The sequence below is a fragment of the Petromyzon marinus genome, unplaced genomic scaffold (genome assembly GCF_048934315.1).
Source record: "Petromyzon marinus isolate PM22_M1 ecotype Great Lakes invasive population unplaced genomic scaffold, UKy_Petmar_22M1.pri1.0 PM_Scaffold_122, whole genome shotgun sequence".
Taxonomy (NCBI): Eukaryota; Metazoa; Chordata; class Hyperoartia; order Petromyzontiformes; family Petromyzontidae; genus Petromyzon; species Petromyzon marinus.
In genome coordinates, this window is record NW_027423083.1 from 234,930 (window position 1) to 257,045 (window position 22,116).

At 39.5% G+C, this 22,116-nt stretch overlaps 1 protein-coding gene across 1 annotated transcript in view; it reads right to left on the bottom strand.

Moving 5' to 3' along the window:
- Positions 1 to 2,745: 2,745 nt before the first annotated feature.
- LOC142922624 (proto-oncogene tyrosine-protein kinase receptor Ret-like) overlaps positions 2,746 to 22,116 on the bottom strand; it is a 27,696-nt gene continuing 8,325 nt past the window's right edge. The window contains exons 4-5 of the mRNA XM_076063446.1: positions 12,172 to 12,242; positions 2,746 to 2,887 (exon numbers count right to left, since the gene is read on the bottom strand). Of these exons, the coding sequence (XP_075919561.1) occupies positions 2,746 to 2,887; positions 12,172 to 12,242 (213 nt within the window). The remainder of the gene's footprint in view (positions 2,888 to 12,171; positions 12,243 to 22,116) is intronic.

The window sequence follows — 22,116 nt, forward strand, 5'->3', positions numbered from 1 at the left end:
CACAGACTCACAGACACACAGAGACTCACAATGCATCGCTGGTTGAGTCTGGTTGTCCTAGTCTGTAGCCAGACTTGAGCAGGGGGTAGAGACTCTCACAGAGACTCACAGAGACACACAGAGACTCACAGACTCACAGAGACTCACACAGAGACTCACAGAGACTCACAGATACACAGACACTCACAGAGACTCACAGAGACACACAGAGACACACAGACACTCACAATGCATCGCTGGTTGAGTCTGGTTGTCCAAGTCTGTACCCAGACTTGAGCAGGGGGTAGAGACTCTCACAGAGACTCACAGAGACTCACACAGAGACTCACAGAGACTCACAGAGACTCACAGAGACACACAGAGACTCACAGAGACTCACAGATACACAGAGACTCACAGAGACACTCACAATGCATCGCTGGTTGAGTCTGGTTGTCCTAGTCTGTACCCAGACTTGAGCAGGGGGTAGAGACACTCACAGAGACTCACAGACTCACACAGAGACACAGAGAGACTCACAGACACACAGAGACTCTCACAGAGACTCACAGACTCACACAGAGACTCACAGAGACACACAGAGACTCAAAGACTCACAGAGACTCACACAGAGACTCACAGAGACTCACAGATACACAGAGACTCACAGAGACACTCACAATGCATCGCTGGTTGAGTCTGGTTGTCCTAGTCTGTACCCAGACTTGAGCAGGGGGTAGAGACTCTCAGAGAGACTCACAGACACACACAGACACACAGAGACTCACAGAGACTCACAGACTCACAGAGACTCACACACAGACAGAGACACAGACAGAGAGACTCACAATGCATCGCTGGTTGAGTCTGGTTGTCCTAGTCTGTAGCCAGACTTGAGCAGGGGGTAAAGACTCTCAGAGAGACTCACAGAGACTCACAGACACACAGAGACTCACAGACACACAGAGACTCACAGAGACTCACAGACACACACAGAGACACAGAGACACAAAGACACTCACAGAGACTCACAGACTCACACAGAGACTCACAGAGACACACAGAGACTCACAGAGACTCACAGACACACAGAGACTCACAGAGACACACAGAGACTCACAATGCATCGCTGGTTGAGTCTGGTTGTCCAAGTCTGTAGCCAGACTTGAGCAGGGGGTAGAGACTCACACAGAGACTCACAGAGACTCACAGACACACACAGAGACTCTCAGACAGAGAGACTCACACAGACACACACAGACTCACAGAGACTCACAGACACACACACTCACACAGAGACTCACAGAGACACACAGAGACTCACAGACACACAGAGACACATAGACTCACACAGAGACACACAGAGACTCACAATGCATCGCTGGTTGAGTCTGGTTGTCCTAGTCTGTAGCCAGACTTGAGCAGGGGGTAGAGACTCTCACAGAGACTCACAGAGACACACAGAGACTCACAGACTCACAGAGACTCACACAGAGACTCACAGAGACTCACAGATACACAGACACTCACAGAGACTCACAGAGACACACATAGACACACAGACACTCACAATGCATCGCTGGTTGAGTCTGGTTGTCCAAGTCTGTACCCAGACTTGAGCAGGGGGTAGAGACTCTCACAGAGACTCACAGAGACTCACAGAGACTCACAGAGACTCACAGATACACAGAGACTCACAGAGACACTCACAATGCATCGCTGGTTGAGTCTGGTTGTCCTAGTCTGTACCCAGACTTGAGCAGGGGGTAGAGACTCTCACAGAGACTCACAGAGACTCACAGAGACTCACAGACTCACAGAGACTCACACAGACTCACAGAGACACACAGAGACTCACAGAGACTCACAGAGACACACAGAGACTCACAGAGACTCACAGACACACAGAGACTCACAGAGACTCACAGACACACACAGACTCACACAGAGACTCACAGAGACACAGAGAGACTCACAGACACACAGAGACTCACAGAGACTCACAGAGATACACAGAGACTCACAGACACACAGAGACTCACAGAGACTCACAGAGACACACAGAGACTCACAGAGACACACAGAGACTCACAGACACACAGAGACTCACAGAGACTCACAGAGACTCACAGAGACACACAGAGACTCACAGAGACTCACAGACACACAGAGACTCACAGAGACTCACAGAGACACTCACAATGCATCGCTGGTTGAGTCTGGTTGTCCAAGTCTGTACCCAGACTTGAGCAGGGGGTAGAGACTCTCACAGAGACTCACAGAGACTCACAGAGACTCACAGACACACACAGAGACACACACAGAGACTCACAGAGACTCACAGAGACACACACAGACTCACAGAGACTCACAGAGACACACAGAGACTCACAGAGACACACAGAGACTCACAGAGACTCACAGAGACACACAGAGACTCACAGAGACACACAGAGACTCACAGACACACAGAGACTCACAGAGACTCACAGAGACACACAGACACTCACAGACACACAGAGACACACAGAGACTCACAGAGACACTCACAATGCATCGCTGGTTGAGTCTGGTTGTCCTAGTCTGTAGCCAGACTTGAGCAGGGGGTAGAGACTCTCAGAGAGACTCACAGAGACACACAGAGACACAGAGACACAAAGACACTCACAGAGACTCACAGACTCACACAGAGACTCACAGAGACTCACAGAGACACACAGAGACTCACAGACACTCACAGAGACTCACAGACACACACAGAAAGACTCACAATGCATCGCTGGTTGAGTCTGGTTGTCCTAGTCTGTACCCAGACTTGAGCAGGGGGTAGAGACTCTCTGGGGGTACCCCGGGGTACGGCGATGCCCCCAGCGATGCCATCTCCCACAGCAGGACGCCGAACGACCAGCTACAATCAGCACCATCACACACACAGACACACAGTGAGAGACACACAGTGAGAGAAACACAGAGACACACAGAGACACAGAGAGACACAGAGAGAGAGAAACACAGAGACAGAGAGAGACACACAGAGAGAGACACACAGAGAGACACAGAGAGAGACACACAGAGAGACAGGACGCCGAACGACCAGCTACAATCAGCACCGTCACACACAGAGAGAGAGACACACAGTGAGAGACACACAGTGAGAGACACACAGTGAGAGAGACACACAGAGACACACAGTGAGAGACACACAGAGAGACACAGAGACACAGAGAGAGAGAGAAACACAGAGACAGAGAGAGACACACAGAGACACACAGAGACACACAGAGACACACAGTGAGAGACACAGAGAGAGAGAGAGAGACACACAGAGACACAGAGAGACACAGTGAGAGACACACAGAGAGAGACACACAGAGAGAGAGAGAGACACACAGTGAGAGACAGAGAGAGTCACACAGAGACACACAGAGACACACAGAGACACACAGTGAGAGACACACAGAGACACAGAGTGACACACAGAGAGAGAGACACAGGAGGACGCCGAACGACCAGCTACAATCAGCACCATCACACACAGAGACACACAGTGAGAGACACAGAGACACAGAGACACACAGAGACACAGAGAGACACAGTGAGAGACACACAGTGAGAGACACACAGAGACACAGAGAGACACAGTGAGAGACACACAGTGAGAGACACACAGAGACACAGAGAGACACACAGAGAGAGAAACACAGAGACAGAGAGATACACAGAGAGAGACACACAGAGAGACACAGAGAGAGACACACAGAGAGACAGGACGCCGAACGACCAGCTACAATCAGCACCATCACACACAGAGACAGAGAGAGACACAGAGAGACACAGTGAGAGAGACACACAGAGAGAGACACACAGAGACACACAGAGACACACAGAGACACAGAGACACACAGAGAGACACACAGAGAGAGACACACAGAGAGACAGGACGCCGAACGACCAGCTACAATCAGCACCGTCACACACAGAGACACAGAGAGAGAGAAACACAGAGACAGAGAGAGACACAGAGAGAGACACACAGAGAGAGACACACACAGAGACACACACACAGAGACACACACAGAGAGAGATAGAGAGACTCAGGAGGATGCCGAACGACCAGCTACAATCAGCACCATCACACACACAGACACAGAGAGAGACAGAGAGACACACAGTGAGAGACACACAGAGACACAGAGACACACAGAGAGAGACAGAGAGACACAGAGAGTCACACAGAGACACACAGTGAGACACACAGAGACACACAGAGACACAGAGACACACAGTGAGAGACACACAGAGAGAGACAGAGAGAGAGAGACACAGAGACACACAGTGAGAGACACACAGAGAGAGAGACACAGACAGAGAGACACACAGAGAGAGAGACACAGAGAGAGAGAGAGACACAGACAGAGAGAGACACACAGAGAGAGACAGAGAGACACACAGAGAGAGACACACAGAGAGAGAGACACAGAGAGAGACACAGACGGAGAGACACAGAGAGACAGAGATACACAGAGAGAGACACACAGAGAGAGACAGAGAGACACACAGAGAGAGACACACAGAGAGAGAGACACAGACAGAGAGACACACACAGAGAGAGACACACAGAGAGAGACACAGACAGAGAGAGACACACAGAGAGAGACAGAGAGACACACAGAGAGAGACACACAGAGAGAGAGACACAGAGAGAGAGACACAGACGGAGAGACACAGAGAGACAGAGATACACAGAGAGAGACACACAGAGAGAGACAGAGAGATACAGAGAGAGAGACACACAGAGAGACAGAGACACACAAAGAGAGAGACACACAGAGAGAGACAGAGAGACACAGACAGAGAGAGAAACACAGAGACAGAGAGAGACACACAGAGAGAGAGAGACACAGAGAGAGACAGAGACACACAGAGAGAGACACACAGAGAGAGACAGAGAGACACAGAGAGAGACACACAGAGAGAGACAGAGAGACACAGAGAGAGACACACACAGAGACACAGAGAGAGACACAGACAGAGAGACACACAGAGAGAGAGACACACAGACAGAGAGACACACAGAGAGAGACACACAGAGAGAGACAGAGACACACAGAGAGAGACACACAGAGAGAGACAGAGAGACACAGAGAGACAGAGAGACACAGAGAGAGACACACACAGAGACACAGAGACACACAGAGAGAGACACACACAGAGACACAGAGAGACACACAGAGACACAGAGAGACACACAGAGAGACACAGACAGAGAGACACAGGAGGACGCCTAAGGACCAGCTACAATCAGCACCATCACACACAGACAGAGAGACATGGAGACAGAGAGAGACACAGAGAGACACAGAGACACACACAGTGTGTCTTTGTATAGTAGTGCTAGTTAGAGTGCTAGTGATAGTGGTAATTAGAGTGGTAGTTAGTGATAGTGGTAGTTAGTGGTAGTGATAGTTATAGTGGTAGTGGTAGTTAGTGATAGTGGTAGTTAGTGGTAGTTAGAGTGGTAGTGATAGTGGTAGTTAGTGATAGTGGTAGTTAGTGGTAGTGATAGTTATAGTTATAGTGGTAGTGGTAGTTCGTAATAGTGGTAGTTAGTGGTAGTTAGAGTGGTAGTGATAGTGGTAGTTAGTGATAGTGGTAGATAGTGCTAGTTAGTGATAGTTATAGTGATAGTGGTAGTTAGTGATAGTGGTAGTTAGTGATAGTGCTAGTTAGTGGTAGTTAGAGTGGTAGTGATAGTGGTAGTTAGTGCTAGTTATATTGGTAGTGATAGTGGTAGTTAGTGCTAGTTATATTGGTAGTGATAGTGGTAGTTAGTGATAGTGGTAGTTAGTGCTAGTTATAGTTATAGTGATAGTGGTAGTTAGTGATAGTGGTAGTTAGTGCTAGTTAGTGGTAGTTAGTGGAAGTGATAGTGGTAGTTAGTGCTAGCTAGTGGTAGTGATAGTGGTAGTTAGTGATAGTGGTAGTTAGTGCTAGTTGTATTGGTAGTGATAGTGGTAGTTAGTGATAGTTAAAGTGCTAGTTAGAGTGGTAGTTAGTGATAGTGGTAGTTAGTGATAGTGGTAGTTAGTGCTAGTTATATTGGTAGTGATAGTGGTAGTTAGTGATAGTGGTAGTTAGTGCTAGTTAGTGGTAGTTAGTGGTAGTGATAGTGGTAGTTAGTGCTAGTTATATTGGTAGTGATAGTGGTAGTTAGTGCTAGTTATATTGGTAGTGATAGTGGTAGATAGTGATAGTGGTAGTTAGTGCTAGTTAGTGGTAGTTAGAGTGGTAGTGATAGTGGTAGTTAGTGCTAGTGGTAGTTAGTGCTAGTTAGTGGTAGTTAGAGTGGTAGTGATAGTGGTAGTTAGTGATAGTGGTAGTTAGTGATAGTCATATTGGTAGTGATAGTGGTAGTTAGAGTGGTAGTGAGAGTGGTAGTTAGTGGTAGTTAGTGCTAGTTATATTGGTAGTGATAGTGGTAGTTAGTGCTAGTGGTAGTTAGTGATAGTGGAAGTTAGAGTGGTAGTGATAGTGGTAGTTAGTGATAGTGGTAGTTAGTGATAGTTATATTGGTAGTGATAGTGGTAGTTAGTGATAGTTAGAGTGGTAGTTAGTGCTAGTTAGTGGTAGTTAGAGTGGTAGTGATAGTGGTAGTTAGTGATAGTGGTAGATAGTGCTAGTTAGTGGTAGTTAGAGTGGTAGTGATAGTGGTAGTTAGTGGTAGTTATATTGGTAGTGATAGTGGTAGTTAGTGCTAGTTATATTGGTAGTGATAGTGGTAGTTAGTGATAGTGGTAGTTAGTGCTAGTTATATTGGTAGTGATAATGGTAGTTAGTGATAGTTAAAGTGCTAGTTAGAGTGGTAGTTAGTGCTAGTTAGTGGTAGTTAGAGTGGTAGTGATAGTGGTAGTTAGTGATAGTGGTAGATAGTGCTAGTTAGTGGTAGTTAGAGTGGTAGTGATAGTGGTAGTTAGTGAGAGTGGTAGTTAGTGGTAGTTAGTGGTAGTGATAGTGGTAGTGATAGTGGTAGTTAGTGATAGTGGTAGTTAGTGATAGTGGTAGATAGTGCTAGTTAGTGGTAGTTAGAGTGGTAGTGATAGTGGTAGTTAGTGAGAGTGGTAGTTAGTGGTAGTGATAGTTATTGTGATAGTGGTAGTTAGTGATAGTGGCAGTTAGTGCTAGTTAGTGGTAGTTAGTGGTAGTGATAGTGGTAGTTAGTGATAGTGGTAGTTAGTGCTAGTTAGTGGTAGTTAGAGTGGTAGTGATAGTGGTAGTTAGTGATATTGGTAGTTAGTGCTAGTTAGTGGTAGTTAGAGTGGTAGTGATAGTGGTAGTTAGTGCTAGTGGTAGTTAGTGGTAGTGGTAGTTAGTGCTAGTTTTATTGGTAGTGATAGTGGTAGTTAGTGCTAGTTAGTGGTAGTGATAGTGGTAGTTAGTGTTAGTTAGTGGAAGTTAGTGCTAGTTAGTAGTAGTTAGAGTGGTAGTGATAGTGGTAGTTAGTGCTAGTTAGTGGTAGTGATAGTGGTAGTTAGTGATAGTGGTAGTTAGTGCTAGTTGTATTGGTAGTGATAGTGGTAGTTAGTGATAGTTAAAGTGCTAGTTAGAGTGGTAGTTAGTGAGAGTGGTAGTTAGTGATAGTGGTAGTTAGTGATAGTGGTAGTTAGTGCTAGTTATATTGGTAGTGATAGTGGTAGTTAGTGATAGTGGTAGTTAGTGCTAGTTAGTGGTAGTTAGTGGTAGTGATAGTGGTAGTTAGTGCTAGTTATATTGGTAGTGATAGTGGTAGTTAGTGCTAGTTATATTGGTAGTGATAGTGGTAGATAGTGATAGTGGTAGTTAGTGCTAGTTAGTGGTAGTTAGAGTGGTAGTGATAGTGGTAGTTAGTGATAGTGGTAGTTAGTGCTAGTTAGTGGTAGTTAGAGTGGTAGTGATAGTGGTAGTTAGTGATAGTGGTAGTTAGTGATAGTTAGTGGTAGTTAGAGTGGTAGTGATAGTGGTAGTTAGTGCTAGTGGTAGTTAGTGCTAGTTAGTGGTAGTTAGAGTGGTAGTGATAGTGGTAGTTAGTGCTAGTGGTAGTTAGTGCTAGTTAGTGGTAGTTAGAGTGGTAGTGATAGTGGTAGTTAGTGCTAGTCATATTGGTAGTGATAGTGGTAGTTAGAGTGCTAGTTAGAGTGGTAGTTAGTGAGAGTGGTAGTTAGTGATAGTGGTAGTTAGTGATAGTGGTAGTTAGTGCTAGTTAGTGGTAGTTAGAGTGGTAGTGATAGTGGTAGTTAGTGATAGTGGTAGTTAGTGATAGTGGTAGTTAGAGTGGTAGTTAGTGCTAGTTATATTGGTAGTGATAGTGGTAGTTAGTGATAGTGGTAGTTAGTGCTAGTTAGTGGTAGTTAGAGTGGTAGTGATAGTGGTAGTTAGTGATAGTGGTAGTGATAGTGGTAGTTAGTGCTAGTTATATTGGTAGTGATAGTGGTAGTTAGTGGTAGTTAGAGTGCTAGTTAGAGTGGTAGTTAGTGAGAGTGGTAGTTAGTGAGAGTGCTAGTTAGTGGTAGTTAGAGTGGTAGTGCTAGTGGTAGTTAGTGATAGTGGTAGTTAGTGATAGTGGTAGTTAGTGATAGTGGTAGTTAGTGCTTGTTATATTGGTAGTGATAGTGGTATTAGTGATAGTTAAAGTGCTAGTGATAGTGGTAGTTAGTGCTAGTGGTAGTTAGTGATAGTGGTAGTTAGTGATAGTGGTAGTTAGTGCTAGTTAGTGGTAGTTAGAGTGGTAGTGATAGTGGTAGTTAGTGATATTGGTAGTTAGTGCTAGTTAGTGGTAGTTAGAGTGGTAGTGATAGTGGTAGTTAGTGCTAGTGGTAGTTAGTGGTAGTGGTAGTTAGTGCTAGTTTTATTGGTAGTGATAGTGGTAGTTAGTGCTAGTTAGTGGTAGTGATAGTGGTAGTTAGTGTTAGTTAGTGGAAGTTAGTGCTAGTTAGTAGTAGTTAGAGTGGTAGTGATAGTGGTAGTTAGTGCTAGTTAGTGGTAGTGATAGTGGTAGTTAGTGATAGTGGTAGTTAGTGCTAGTTGTATTGGTAGTGATAGTGGTAGTTAGTGATAGTTAAAGTGCTAGTTAGAGTGGTAGTTAGTGAGAGTGGTAGTTAGTGATAGTGGTAGTTAGTGATAGTGGTAGTTAGTGCTAGTTATATTGGTAGTGATAGTGGTAGTTAGTGATAGTGGTAGTTAGTGCTAGTTAGTGGTAGTTAGTGGTAGTGATAGTGGTAGTTAGTGCTAGTTATATTGGTAGTGATAGTGGTAGTTAGTGCTAGTTATATTGGTAGTGATAGTGGTAGATAGTGATAGTGGTAGTTAGTGCTAGTTAGTGGTAGTTAGAGTGGTAGTGATAGTGGTAGTTAGTGATAGTGGTAGTTAGTGATAGTTAGTGGTAGTTAGAGTGGTAGTGATAGTGGTAGTTAGTGCTAGTGGTAGTTAGTGCTAGTTAGTGGTAGTTAGAGTGGTAGTGATAGTGGTAGTTAGTGATAGTGGTAGTTAGTGCTAGTTAGTGGTAGTTAGAGTGGTAGTGATAGTGGTAGTTAGTGATAGTGGTAGTTAGTGATAGTTAGTGGTAGTTAGAGTGGTAGTGATAGTGGTAGTTAGTGCTAGTGGTAGTTAGTGCTAGTTAGTGGTAGTTAGAGTGGTAGTGATAGTGGTAGTTAGTGATAGTGGTAGTTAGTGCTAGTTAGTGGTAGTTAGAGTGGTAGTGATAGTGGTAGTTAGTGATAGTGGTAGTTAGTGATAGTTAGTGGTAGTTAGAGTGGTAGTGATAGTGGTAGTTAGTGCTAGTGGTAGTTAGTGCTAGTTAGTGGTAGTTAGAGTGGTAGTGATAGTGGTAGTTAGTGCTAGTGGTAGTTAGTGCTAGTTAGTGGTAGTTAGAGTGGTAGTGATAGTGGTAGTTAGTGCTAGTCATATTGGTAGTGATAGTGGTAGTTAGAGTGCTAATTAGAGTGGTAGTTAGTGAGAGTGGTAGTTAGTGATAGTGGTAGTTAGTGATAGTGGTAGTTAGTGCTAGTTAGTGGTAGTTAGAGTGGTAGTGATAGTGGTAGTTAGTGATAGTGGTAGTTAGTGATAGTGGTAGTTAGAGTGGTAGTTAGTGCTAGTTATATTGGTAGTGATAGTGGTAGTTAGTGATAGTGGTAGTTAGTGCTAGTTAGTGGTAGTTAGAGTGGTAGTGATAGTGGTAGTTAGTGATATTGGTAGTTAGTGCTAGTTAGTGGTAGTTAGAGTGGTAGTGATAGTGGTAGTTAGTGCTAGTGGTAGTTAGTGGTAGTGGTAGTTAGTGCTAGTTTTATTGGTAGTGATAGTGGTAGTTAGTGCTAGTTAGTGGTAGTGATAGTGGTAGTTAGTGTTAGTTAGTGGAAGTTAGTGCTAGTTAGTAGTAGTTAGAGTGGTAGTGATAGTGGTAGTTAGTGCTAGTTAGTGGTAGTGATAGTGGTAGTTAGTGATAGTGGTAGTTAGTGCTAGTTGTATTGGTAGTGATAGTGGTAGTTAGTGATAGTTAGAGTGCTAGTTAGAGTGGTAGTTAGTGAGAGTGGTAGTTAGTGAGAGTGCTAGTTAGTGGTAGTTAGAGTGGTAGTGCTAGTGGTAGTTAGTGATAGTGGTAGTTAGTGATAGTGGTAGTTAGTGATAGTGGTAGTTAGTGCTTGTTATATTGGTAGTGATAGTGGTATTAGTGATAGTTAAAGTGCTAGTGATAGTGGTAGTTAGTGCTAGTGGTAGTTAGTGATAGTGGTAGTTAGTGATAGTGGTAGTTAGTGCTAGTTATATTGGTAGTGATAGTGGTAGTTAGTGATAGTGGTAGTTAGTGCTAGTTAGTGCTAGTTAGTGGTAGTGATAGTGGTAGTTAGTGCTAGTTATATTGGTAGTGATAGTGGTAGATAGTGATAGTGGTAGTTAGTGATAGTTAGTGGTAGTTAGAGTGGTAGTGATAGTGGTAGTTAGTGATAGTGGTAGTTAGTGATAGTTATAGTTATAGTGATAGTGGTAGTTAGTGATAGTGGTAGTTAGTGCTAGTTAGTGGTAGTTAGAGTGGTAGTGATAGTGGTAGTTAGTGCTAGTAGTAGTTAGTGCTAGTTAGTGGTAGTTAGAGTGGTAGTGATAGTGGTAGTTAGTGCTAGTCATATTGGTAGTGATAGTGGTAGTTAGAGTGGTAGTGAGAGTGGTAGTTAGTGGTAGTTAGTGCTAGTTATATTGGTAGTGATAGTGGTAGTTAGTGCTAGTGGTAGTTAGTGATAGTGGTAGTTAGAGTGGTAGTGATAGTGGTAGTTAGTGATAGTGGTAGTTAGAGTGGTAGTGATAGTGGTAGTTAGTGATAGTGGTAGTTAGTGCTAGTGGTAGTTAGTGCTAGTGGTAGTTAGTGATAGTGGTAGTTAGTGCGCTAGTGATAGTGGAAGTTAGTGATAGTGGTAGTTAGAGTGGTAGTGATAGTGGTAGTTAGTGCTAGTTAGAGTGCTAGTGATAGTGGTAGTTAGTGATAGTGGTAGTTAGAGTGCTAGTTAGAGTGGTAGTTAGTGATAGTGGTAGGTAGTGATAGTGGTAGTTAGTGGTAGTTAGAGTGCTAGTGATAGTGGTAGTTAGTGATAGTGGTAGTTAGTGATAGTTAGTGATAGTGGTAGTTAGTGATAATGGTAGATAGTGCTAGTGGTAGTTAGAGTGCTAGTTAGAGTGGTAGTTAGTGCTAGTTAGAGTGGTAGTTAGTGGTAGTTAGTGCAAGTTAGAGTGCTAGTTAGAGTTGTAGTTAGTGCTAGTTATATTGGTAGTGATAGTGGTAGTTAGTGGTAGTTAGTGCTAGTTAGAGTGGTAGTTAGTGCTAGTTATATTGGTAGTGATAGTGGTAGTTAGTGATAGTTAAAGTGCTAGTTAGAGTGGTAGTTAGTGATAGTGGTAGTTAGTGCTAGTTAGTGATAGTGGTAGTTAGTGATAGTGGTAGTTAGTGGTAGTTAGAGTGCTAGTTAGAGTGGTAGTTAGTGATAATGGTAGATAGTGCTAGTGGTAGTTAGAGTGCTAGTTAGAGTGGTAGTTAGTGCTAGTTAGAGTGGTAGTTAGTGCTAGTTAGTGGTAGTTAGAGTGCTAGTTAGAGTGGTAGTTAGTGCTAGTTAGAGTGGTAGTTAGTGCTAGTTAGTGCTAGTTAGAGTGCTAGTTAGAGTGGTAGTTAGTGCTAGTTACACGTCACTCTGCGATGTGTAGATTTGGTCGAACAGCGACTCCACAGCCATCCACTTGACTGGGATCCGGCCCTGCAACAACAAACACAACAACAAACACAACAAACACAACAACATCAACATCAACAACATCAACATCAACAACATAAACTACATCAATAACAACAACATCAACAACAACAACAACAACATCAACAACAACAACAACATCATCAACATCATCAACAACAACAACAACCACAGCAACCACAACATCAACAACATCAACAACAACAACATCATCATCAACAACTACAACAACTACAACAACAACATCAACAACATCAACAACATAAACAACCACAACAACATCAACAACAACAACAACAACATAAACAACCACAACAACAACAACAACTACAACAACTACAACAACAACATCAACAACAACATCAACAACATCAACCACAACAACATCAACCACAACATCAACCACAACATCAACAACAACATCAACAACTACAACAACAACATCAACCACCACAACAACAACAACAACTACAACAACTACAACAACAACATCAACATCAACCACAACAACAACAACATCAACCACAACAACATCAACCACAACATCAACCACAACATCAACAACATCAACAACAACAACATCAACCACCACAACAACAACAACAACTACAACAACTACAACAACAACATCAACATCAACCATAACAACATCAACCACAACAACCACCACAAAAACATCAACAACATCAACAACATCAACAACAACAACATCATCAACATCAACAACAACATCAACAACAAATACAACATCAACAACATCAACAACCACAACAACAACAACCACAACAACCACAACAACACCACATCAACAACAACAACATCAACCACAACAACAACAACCACAACAACAACATCAACAACAACAACATCAACAACAACATCATCAACATCAACAACAACAACAACTACTACAACAACAACATCAACAACATCAACAACATCAACAACAACAACATCAACAACAACATCATCAACATCAACAACAACAACAACTACTACAACAACAACATCAACAACATCAACAACATCAACAACAACATCAACAACAACAACAACATCAACAACAACATCATCAACATCAACAACAACAACAACTACTACAACAACAACATCATCAACATCAACCACAACAACAGTAATAGTAGTGTATAGTGTAGTGTAAAGTATAGTGTAGTGTATAGTTCATAATAAAGGTTCTTGGGTTAGATCGCGTTTATTTATAAATGTGTCGTAACCCTCCACCACCCGACACGGCCAATCAGCAAAAAAGTGTCACGTTGACAAAGACAAATAATTCACTACTTCAGCCCACCGGTGTGTTGAAGAGTTAATCCACATAATTCGCGAATTGCCCGATGATGCTGGAAGTATTTACCAGCGAAACGTCGTACTCAAACTGTAAATGTGGATTAACTCTTCAACACACCGGTGGGCTGAAGTAGTGAATTATTTGTCTTTTGTCAACGTGACACTTTTCTTTGCTGATTGGCCGTGTCGGGTGGTGGAGGGTTACGACACATTTATAAATAAACGCGATCTAACCCAAGAACCTTTATTATGAATAATATTGGTCGCGAAAGCCTACGTGTTAAACTGTAGTGTATAGTGTAGTGTATAGTGTAGTGTATAGTGTAGTGTATAATGTAGTGTATAGTGTAGTGTATAGTGTATATTAGTGTACAGTGTAGTGTATAGTGTAGTGTATAGCGTAGTGTATAGTGTATATTAGTGTACAGTGTAGTGTATAGTGTATAGGAGTGTAGTGTATAGTGTAGTGTATAGTGTATAGTAGTGTAGTGTATAGTGTATATTAGTGTACAGTGTAGTGTATAGTGTATAGTAGTGTAGTGTATAGTGTAGTGTATAGTGTATAGTAGTGTAGTGTATAGTGTAGTGTATAGTGTATATTAGTGTACAGTGTAGTGTATAGTGTATAGTAGTGTAGTGTATAGTAGTAGTATAGAGTGTATAGTAGTAGTGTATAGTGTATCGTAGTGGTGTATAGTGTATAGTAGTGTAGTGTATAGTAGTGTATAGTGTATAGTAGTGTGTAGTGTGGTGTATAGTGTATATCGTAGTGTAGTGTATAATGTATAGTAGTGTATAATGTATAGTAGCTTCGTGTATAGTGTAGTGTATAGTAGTGTATAGCGTATAGTAGTAGTGTATAGTGTATAGCAGTGTAGTGTATAGTGTATAGTAGTGTATAGTGTATAGTAGTAGTGTAGTGTATAGTAGTGTAGTGTATAGTAGTGTAGTAATAGTAGTGTATAGTGAAGTGTATAGTGTAGTGTATAGTGTAGTGTATAGTGTATAGCAGTGTAGTGTATAGTGTATAGTAGTGTATAGTAGTGTATAGTGTACAGTAGTAGTGTATAGTGTATAGTAGTGTAGTGTATAGTGTAGTGTGTAGTGTATAGTAGTGTATAGTAGTGTAGTGTATAGTGTAGTGTATAGTGTAGTGTATAGTGTGTAGTGTATAGTGTAGTGTATAGTAGTGTAGTGTATAGTGTAGTGTATAGTGTAGTGTATAGTGTAGTGTAGAGTAGTGTATTGTGTAGTGTATAGTAGTGTAGTGTGTAGTGCATAGTAGTGTAGTGTATAGTGTATTGTATAGTAGTGTATAGTATAGTGTATAGCAGTGTATAGTAGTGTATAGTGTATAATGTAGTGTATAATGTACTATATAGTGTAGTGTAGTAGTAGTGTAGTGTATAGTGTAGTGTATAGTGTAGTGTATAGTGTAGTTTATAGTGTAGTGTACAGTGTAGTGTATAGTGTAGTGTACAGTGTAGTGTACAGTGTAGTGTATAGTGTAGTGTATAGTGTAGTGTATAGTGTAGTGTATAGTGTATATCAGTGTAGTAGTGTATAGTGTAGTGTATAGTGTAGTGTATAGTGTAGTGTATAGTAGTAGTGTAGTAATAGTAGTGTAGTGTATAGTGTAGTGTATATCAGTGTAGTAGTGTATAGTGTAGTGTATAGTAGTGTATAGTGTAGTGTATAGTGTATAGTGTAGTGTATAGTGTAGTGTATAGTAGTGTAGTAATAGTAGTGTAGTGTATAGTGTAGTGTCTATCAGTGTAGCAGTGTATAGTGTAGTGTAGTAACATTAGTATAGTGTATAGTAGTGTATAGTGGAGTGTATAGTGTAGTGTATAGTGTAGTGTGTAGTGTAGTGTATATCAGTGTAGTAGTGTAGTGTATAGTGTAGTAGTGTATAGTGTAGTGTATAGTAGTATAGTGTATAGTGTAGTGTATAGTGTAGTGTATAGTGTAGTGTATAGTGTAGTGTATAATGTAGTGTATAGTGTAGTGTATAGTGTAGTGTATAGTAGTGTATAGTGTAGTGTATATTAGTATAGTGTAGTATATAGTGTAGTGTATAGTGTAGTGTATATCAGTGTAATTTATAGCGTATAGTGTAGTGTATAGTGTAGTGTATAGTATAGTGTATAGTGTAGTGTATAGTGTAGTGTATAGTGTAGTGTATAGTGTAGTGTATAGCGTAGTGTATAGTGTAGTGTATAGTGTAGTGTATAGTGTAGTGTATAACGTAGTGTATAGTGTAGTGTATAGTGTAGTGTATAGTGTAGTGTATAGTGTAGTGTATATCAGTGTAGTGTCTATCAGTGTAGTAGTGTATAGTGTAGTGTAGTGTATAGTGTAGTGTATAGTGTAGTGTATAGTAGTATAGTGTATAGTGTAGTGTATAGTAGTATAGTGTAGAGTGTAGTGTATAGTTTAGTGTATAGTGTAGTGTATAGTGTAGTGTATAGTGTAGGGTATAGTTTAGTGTATAGTGTAGTGTATAGTGTAGTGTATAGTTTAGTGTATAGTGTAGTGTATAGTGTAGTGTATAGTGTAGTGTATATCAGTGTAGTGTCTATCAGTGTAGTAGTGTATAGTGTAGTGTATATCAGTGTAGTGTATATCAGTGTAGTGTCTATCAGTGTAGTAGTGTATAGTGTAGTGTATAGTGTAGTGTATAGTGTATAGTGTAGTGTATAGTGTAGTGTATAGTAGTATAGTGTATAGTCTAGTGTATAGTGTAGTGTATAGTGTAGTGTATAGTGTAGTGTATAGTGTAGTAGTGTATAGTGTGGTGTATAGTGTAGTGTATAGTGTAGTATATAGTGTAGTGTATAGTGTAGTGTATAGTGTAGTGTATAGTGTAGTGTATAGTGTAGTGTATAGTGTAGTGTATAGTGTAGTAGTGTATAGTGTAGTGTATAGTATAGTGTATAGTGTAGTAGTGTATAGTGTAGTAGTGTGTAGTGTATAGTGTAGTGTATAGTGTAGTAGTGTATAGTGTAGTGTAAAGTACTAGTGTATAGTGTAGTGTATAGTGTAGTGTATAGTGTAGTGTATAGTGTAGTGTATAGTGTAGTAGTGTATAGTGTAGTGTATAGTGTAGTAGTGTATAGTGTAGTGTAAAGTACTAGTGTATAGTGTAGTGTAAAGTACTAGTGTATAGTGTAGTAGTGTATAGTGTAGTGTAGTAGTGTATAGTGTAGTGTATAGTGTAGTGTATAGTGTAGTGTATAGTGTAGTAGTGTATAGTGTAGTGTATAGTGTAGTGTATAGTGTAGTAGTGTATAGTGTAATAGTGTATAGTGTAGTGTATAGTGTAGTGTATAGTGTAGTGTATAGTGTAGTGTATAGTGTAGTATATAGTGTAGTGTATAGTGTAGTGTATAGTGTAGTGTATAGTGTATTACATAGTGTAGTGTATAGTGTAGTGTATAGTGTAGTAGTGTATAGTGTAGTGTATAGTGTAGTGTATAGTGTAGTAGTGTATAGTGTGGTGTATAGTGTAGTGTATAGTGTAGTATATAGTGTAGTGTATAGTGTAGTGTATAGTGTATAGTGTAGTGTATAGTGTAGTAGTGTATAGTGTAGAGTATAGTGTAGTGTATAGTGTAGTAGTGTATAGTGTAATAGTGTATAGTGTAGTGTATAGTGTAGTGTATAGTGTAGTGTATAGTGTAGTGTATAGTGTAGTGTATAGTGTAGTGTATAGTGTAGTGTATAGTGTAGTGTATAGTGTAGTGTATAGTGTAGTGTATAGTGTAGTAGTGTATAGTGTAGTGTATAGTGTAGTAGTGTATAGTGTGGTGTATAGTGTAGTGTATAGTGTAGTATATAGTGTAGTGTATAGTGTAGTGTATAGTGTATAGTGTAGTGTATAGTGTAGTGTATAGTGTAGTATATAGTGTAGTGTATAGTGTAGTGTATAGTGTAGTGTATAGTGTAGTGTATAGTGTAGTGTATAGTGTAGTGTATATCAGTGTAGTAGTGTATAGTGTAGTGTATAGTAGTATAGTGTATAGTGTAGTGTATAGTGTATATCAGTGTAGTAGTGTATAGTGTAGTGTATAGTGTAGTGTATAGTGTAGTGTATAGTGTATATCAGTGTAGTAGTGTATAGTGTAGTGTATAGTGTAGTGTGTAGTGTAGTGTATAGTGTAGTGTATAGTGTAGTGTATAGTGTAGTGCATAGTGTAGTGTATAGTGTAGTGTATAGTGTAGTGTATAGTGTAGTGTGTAGTGTAGTGTATAGTGTAGGGTATAGTGTATATCAGTGTAGTAGTGTATAGTGTAGTGTATAGTAGTATAGTGTATAGTGTATATCAGTGTAGTAGTGTATAGTGTAGTGTATAGTGTAGTGTATAGTGTAGTGTATAGTGTATATCAGTGTAGTAGTGTATAGTGTAGTGTATAGTGTAGTGTATAGTATAGTGTAGTGTATAGTGTAGTGTATAGTGTATATCAGTGTAGTAGTGTGTAGTGTAGTGTATAGTGTAGGGTATAGTGTAGTGTATAGTGTAGTGTATAGTATAGTGTAGTGTATAGTGTAGTGTATAGTGTATATCAGTGTAGTAGTGTATAGTGTAGTGTATAGTGTAGTGTGTAGTGTAGTGTATAGTGTAGTGTATAGTGTAGTGTATAGTGTAGTGCATAGTGTAGTGTATAGTGTAGTGTATAGTGTAGTGTGTAGTGTAGTGTATAGTGTAGGGTATAGTGTATATCAGTGTAGTAGTGTATAGTGTAGTGTATAGTAGTATAGTGTATAGTGTATATCAGTGTAGTAGTGTATAGTGTAGTGTATAGTGTAGTGTATAGTGTAGTGTATAGTGTATATCAGTGTAGTAGTGTATAGTGTAGTGTATAGTGTAGTGTATAGTATAGTGTAGTGTATAGTGTAGTGTATAGTGTATATCAGTGTAGTAGTGTGTAGTGTAGTGTATAGTGTAGGGTATAGTGTAGTGTATAGTGTAGTGTATAGTATAGTGTAGTGTATAGTGTAGTGTATAGTGTATATCAGTGTAGTAGTGTATAGTGTAGTGTATAGTGTAGTGTGTAGTGTAGTGTATAGTGTAGTGTATAGTGTAGTGTATAGTGTAGTGCATAGTGTAGTGTATAGTGTAGTGTATAGTGTAGTGTGTAGTGTAGTGTATAGTGTAGGGTATAGTGTATATCAGTGTAGTAGTGTATAGTGTAGTGTATAGTAGTATAGTGTATAGTGTATATCAGTGTAGTAGTGTATAGTGTAGTGTATAGTGTAGTGTATAGTATAGTGTATAGTATAGTGTAGTGTATAGTGTATATCAGTGTAGTAGTGTGTAGTGTAGTGTATAGTGTAGTGTATAGTGTAGTGTATAGTGTAGTGTATAGTGTAGTGTATAGTAGTGTATAGTGTAGTGTATAGTGTAGTGTGTAGTGTAGTGTATAGTGTAGTGTATAGTGTAGGGTATAGTGTAGGGTATAGTGTAGTGTATAGTGTAGTGTAGAGTGTAGTGTAGTGTATAGTGTAGTGTATAGTAGTGTATAGTGTAGTGTATAGTGTAGTGTATAGTGTAGTGTGTATAGTGTAGGGTATAGTGTAGTGTATAGTGTAGTGTATAGTGTAGTGTATAGTGTAGTGTATAGTGTAGTGTATAGTGTAGTGTATAGTGTAGTAGTGTATAGTGTAGTGTATAGTGTAGTGTATAGTGTAGTAGTGTATAGTGTAATAGTGTATAGTGTAGTGTATAGTGTAGTGTATAGTGTAGTGTATAGTGTAGTGTATAGTGTAGTATATAGTGTAGTGTATAGTGTAGTGTATAGTGTAGTGTATAGTGTATTACATAGTGTAGTGTATAGTGTAGTGTATAGTGTAGTAGTGTATAGTGTAGTGTATAGTGTAGTGTATAGTGTAGTAGTGTATAGTGTGGTGTATAGTGTAGTGTATAGTGTAGTATATAGTGTAGTGTATAGTGTAGTGTATAGTGTATAGTGTAGTGTATAGTGTAGTAGTGTATAGTGTAGAGTATAGTGTAGTGTATAGTGTAGTAGTGTATAGTGTAATAGTGTATAGTGTAGTGTATAGTGTAGTGTATAGTGTAGTGTATAGTGTAGTGTATAGTGTAGTGTATAGTGTAGTGTATAGTGTAGTGTATAGTGTAGTGTATAGTGTATTACATAGTGTAGTGTATAGTGTAGTGTATAGTGTAGTAGTGTATAGTGTAGTGTATAGTGTAGTAGTGTATAGTGTGGTGTATAGTGTAGTGTATAGTGTAGTATATAGTGTAGTGTATAGTGTAGTGTATAGTGTATAGTGTAGTGTATAGTGTAGTGTATAGTGTAGTATATAGTGTAGTGTATAGTGTAGTGTATAGTGTAGTGTATAGTGTAGTGTATAGTGTAGTGTATAGTATAGTGTATAGTGTAGTGTATATCAGTGTAGTAGTGTATAGTGTAGTGTATAGTAGTATAGTGTATAGTGTAGTGTATAGTGTATATCAGTGTAGTAGTGTATAGTGTAGTGTATAGTGTAGTGTATAGTGTAGTGTATAGTGTATATCAGTGTAGTAGTGTATAGTGTAGTGTATAGTGTAGTGTGTAGTGTAGTGTATAGTGTAGTGTATAGTGTAGTGTATAGTGTAGTGCATAGTGTAGTGTATAGTGTAGTGTATAGTGTAGTGTATAGTGTAGTGTGTAGTGTAGTGTATAGTGTAGGGTATAGTGTATATCAGTGTAGTAGTGTATAGTGTAGTGTATAGTAGTATAGTGTATAGTGTATATCAGTGTAGTAGTGTATAGTGTAGTGTATAGTGTAGTGTATAGTGTAGTGTATAGTGTATATCAGTGTAGTAGTGTATAGTGTAGTGTATAGTGTAGTGTATAGTATAGTGTAGTGTATAGTGTAGTGTATAGTGTATATCAGTGTAGTAGTGTAGTGTATAGTGTAGGGTATAGTGTAGTGTATAGTGTAGTGTATAGTATAGTGTAGTGTATAGTGTAGTGTATAGTGTATATCAGTGTAGTAGTGTATAGTGTAGTGTATAGTGTAGTGTGTAGTGTAGTGTATAGTGTAGTGTATAGTGTAGTGTATAGTGTAGTGCATAGTGTAGTGTATAGTGTAGTGTATAGTGTAGTGTGTAGTGTAGTGTATAGTGTAGGGTATAGTGTATATCAGTGTAGTAGTGTATAGTGTAGTGTATAGTAGTATAGTGTATAGTGTATATCAGTGTAGTAGTGTATAGTGTAGTGTATAGTGTAGTGTATAGTGTAGTGTATAGTGTATATCAGTGTAGTAGTGTATAGTGTAGTGTATAGTGTAGTGTATAGTATAGTGTAGTGTATAGTGTAGTGTATAGTGTATATCAGTGTAGTAGTGTGTAGTGTAGTGTATAGTGTAGGGTATAGTGTAGTGTATAGTGTAGTGTATAGTATAGTGTAGTGTATAGTGTAGTGTATAGTGTATATCAGTGTAGTAGTGTATAGTGTAGTGTATAGTGTAGTGTGTAGTGTAGTGTATAGTGTAGTGTATAGTGTAGTGTATAGTGTAGTGCATAGTGTAGTGTATAGTGTAGTGTATAGTGTAGTGTGTAGTGTAGTGTATAGTGTAGGGTATAGTGTATATCAGTGTAGTAGTGTATAGTGTAGTGTATAGTAGTATAGTGTATAGTGTATATCAGTGTAGTAGTGTATAGTGTAGTGTATAGTGTAGTGTATAGTATAGTGTATAGTATAGTGTAGTGTATAGTGTATATCAGTGTAGTAGTGTGTAGTGTAGTGTATAGTGTAGTGTATAGTGTAGTGTATAGTGTAGTGTATAGTGTAGTGTATAGTAGTGTATAGTGTAGTGTATAGTGTAGTGTGTAGTGTAGTGTATAGTGTAGTGTATAGTGTAGGGTATAGTGTAGGGTATAGTGTAGTGTATAGTGTAGTGTAGAGTGTAGTGTAGTGTATAGTGTAGTGTATAGTAGTGTATAGTGTAGTGTATAGTGTAGTGTATAGTGTAGTGTGTATAGTGTAGGGTATAGTGTAGTGTATAGTGTAGTGTATAGTGTAGTGTATAGTGTAGTGTATAGTGTAGTGTATAGTGTAGTGTATAGTGTAGTAGTGTATAGTGTAGTGTATAGTGTAGTGTATAGTGTAGTGTATAGTGTAGTGTATAGTGTAGTGTATAGTGTAGTGTATAGTGTATAGTAGTGTAGTGTATAGTGTAGTGTGTAGTGTAGTGTATAGTGTAGTGTATAGTGTAGTGTATAGTAGTGTAGTGTATAGTGTAGTGTATAGTGTAGTGTATAATGTAGTGTATAGTGTAGTGTATAGTGTAGTGTATAGTGTAGTGTATAGTGTAGTGTATAGTGTAGTGTATAGTGTAGTGTATAGTGTAGTGTAGAGTGTAGTGTATAGTGTAGTGTATAGTGTAGTGTATAGTGTAGTGTATAGTAGTGTAGTGTATAGTGTAGTGTATAGTGTAGTGTATAGTGTAGTGTATAGTGTAGTGTATAGTGTAGTGTATAGTGTAGTAGTGTAGTGTATAGTAGTGTATAGTGTAGTAGTGTATAGTGTAGTGTGTAGTGTAGTGTATAGTGTAGTGTAT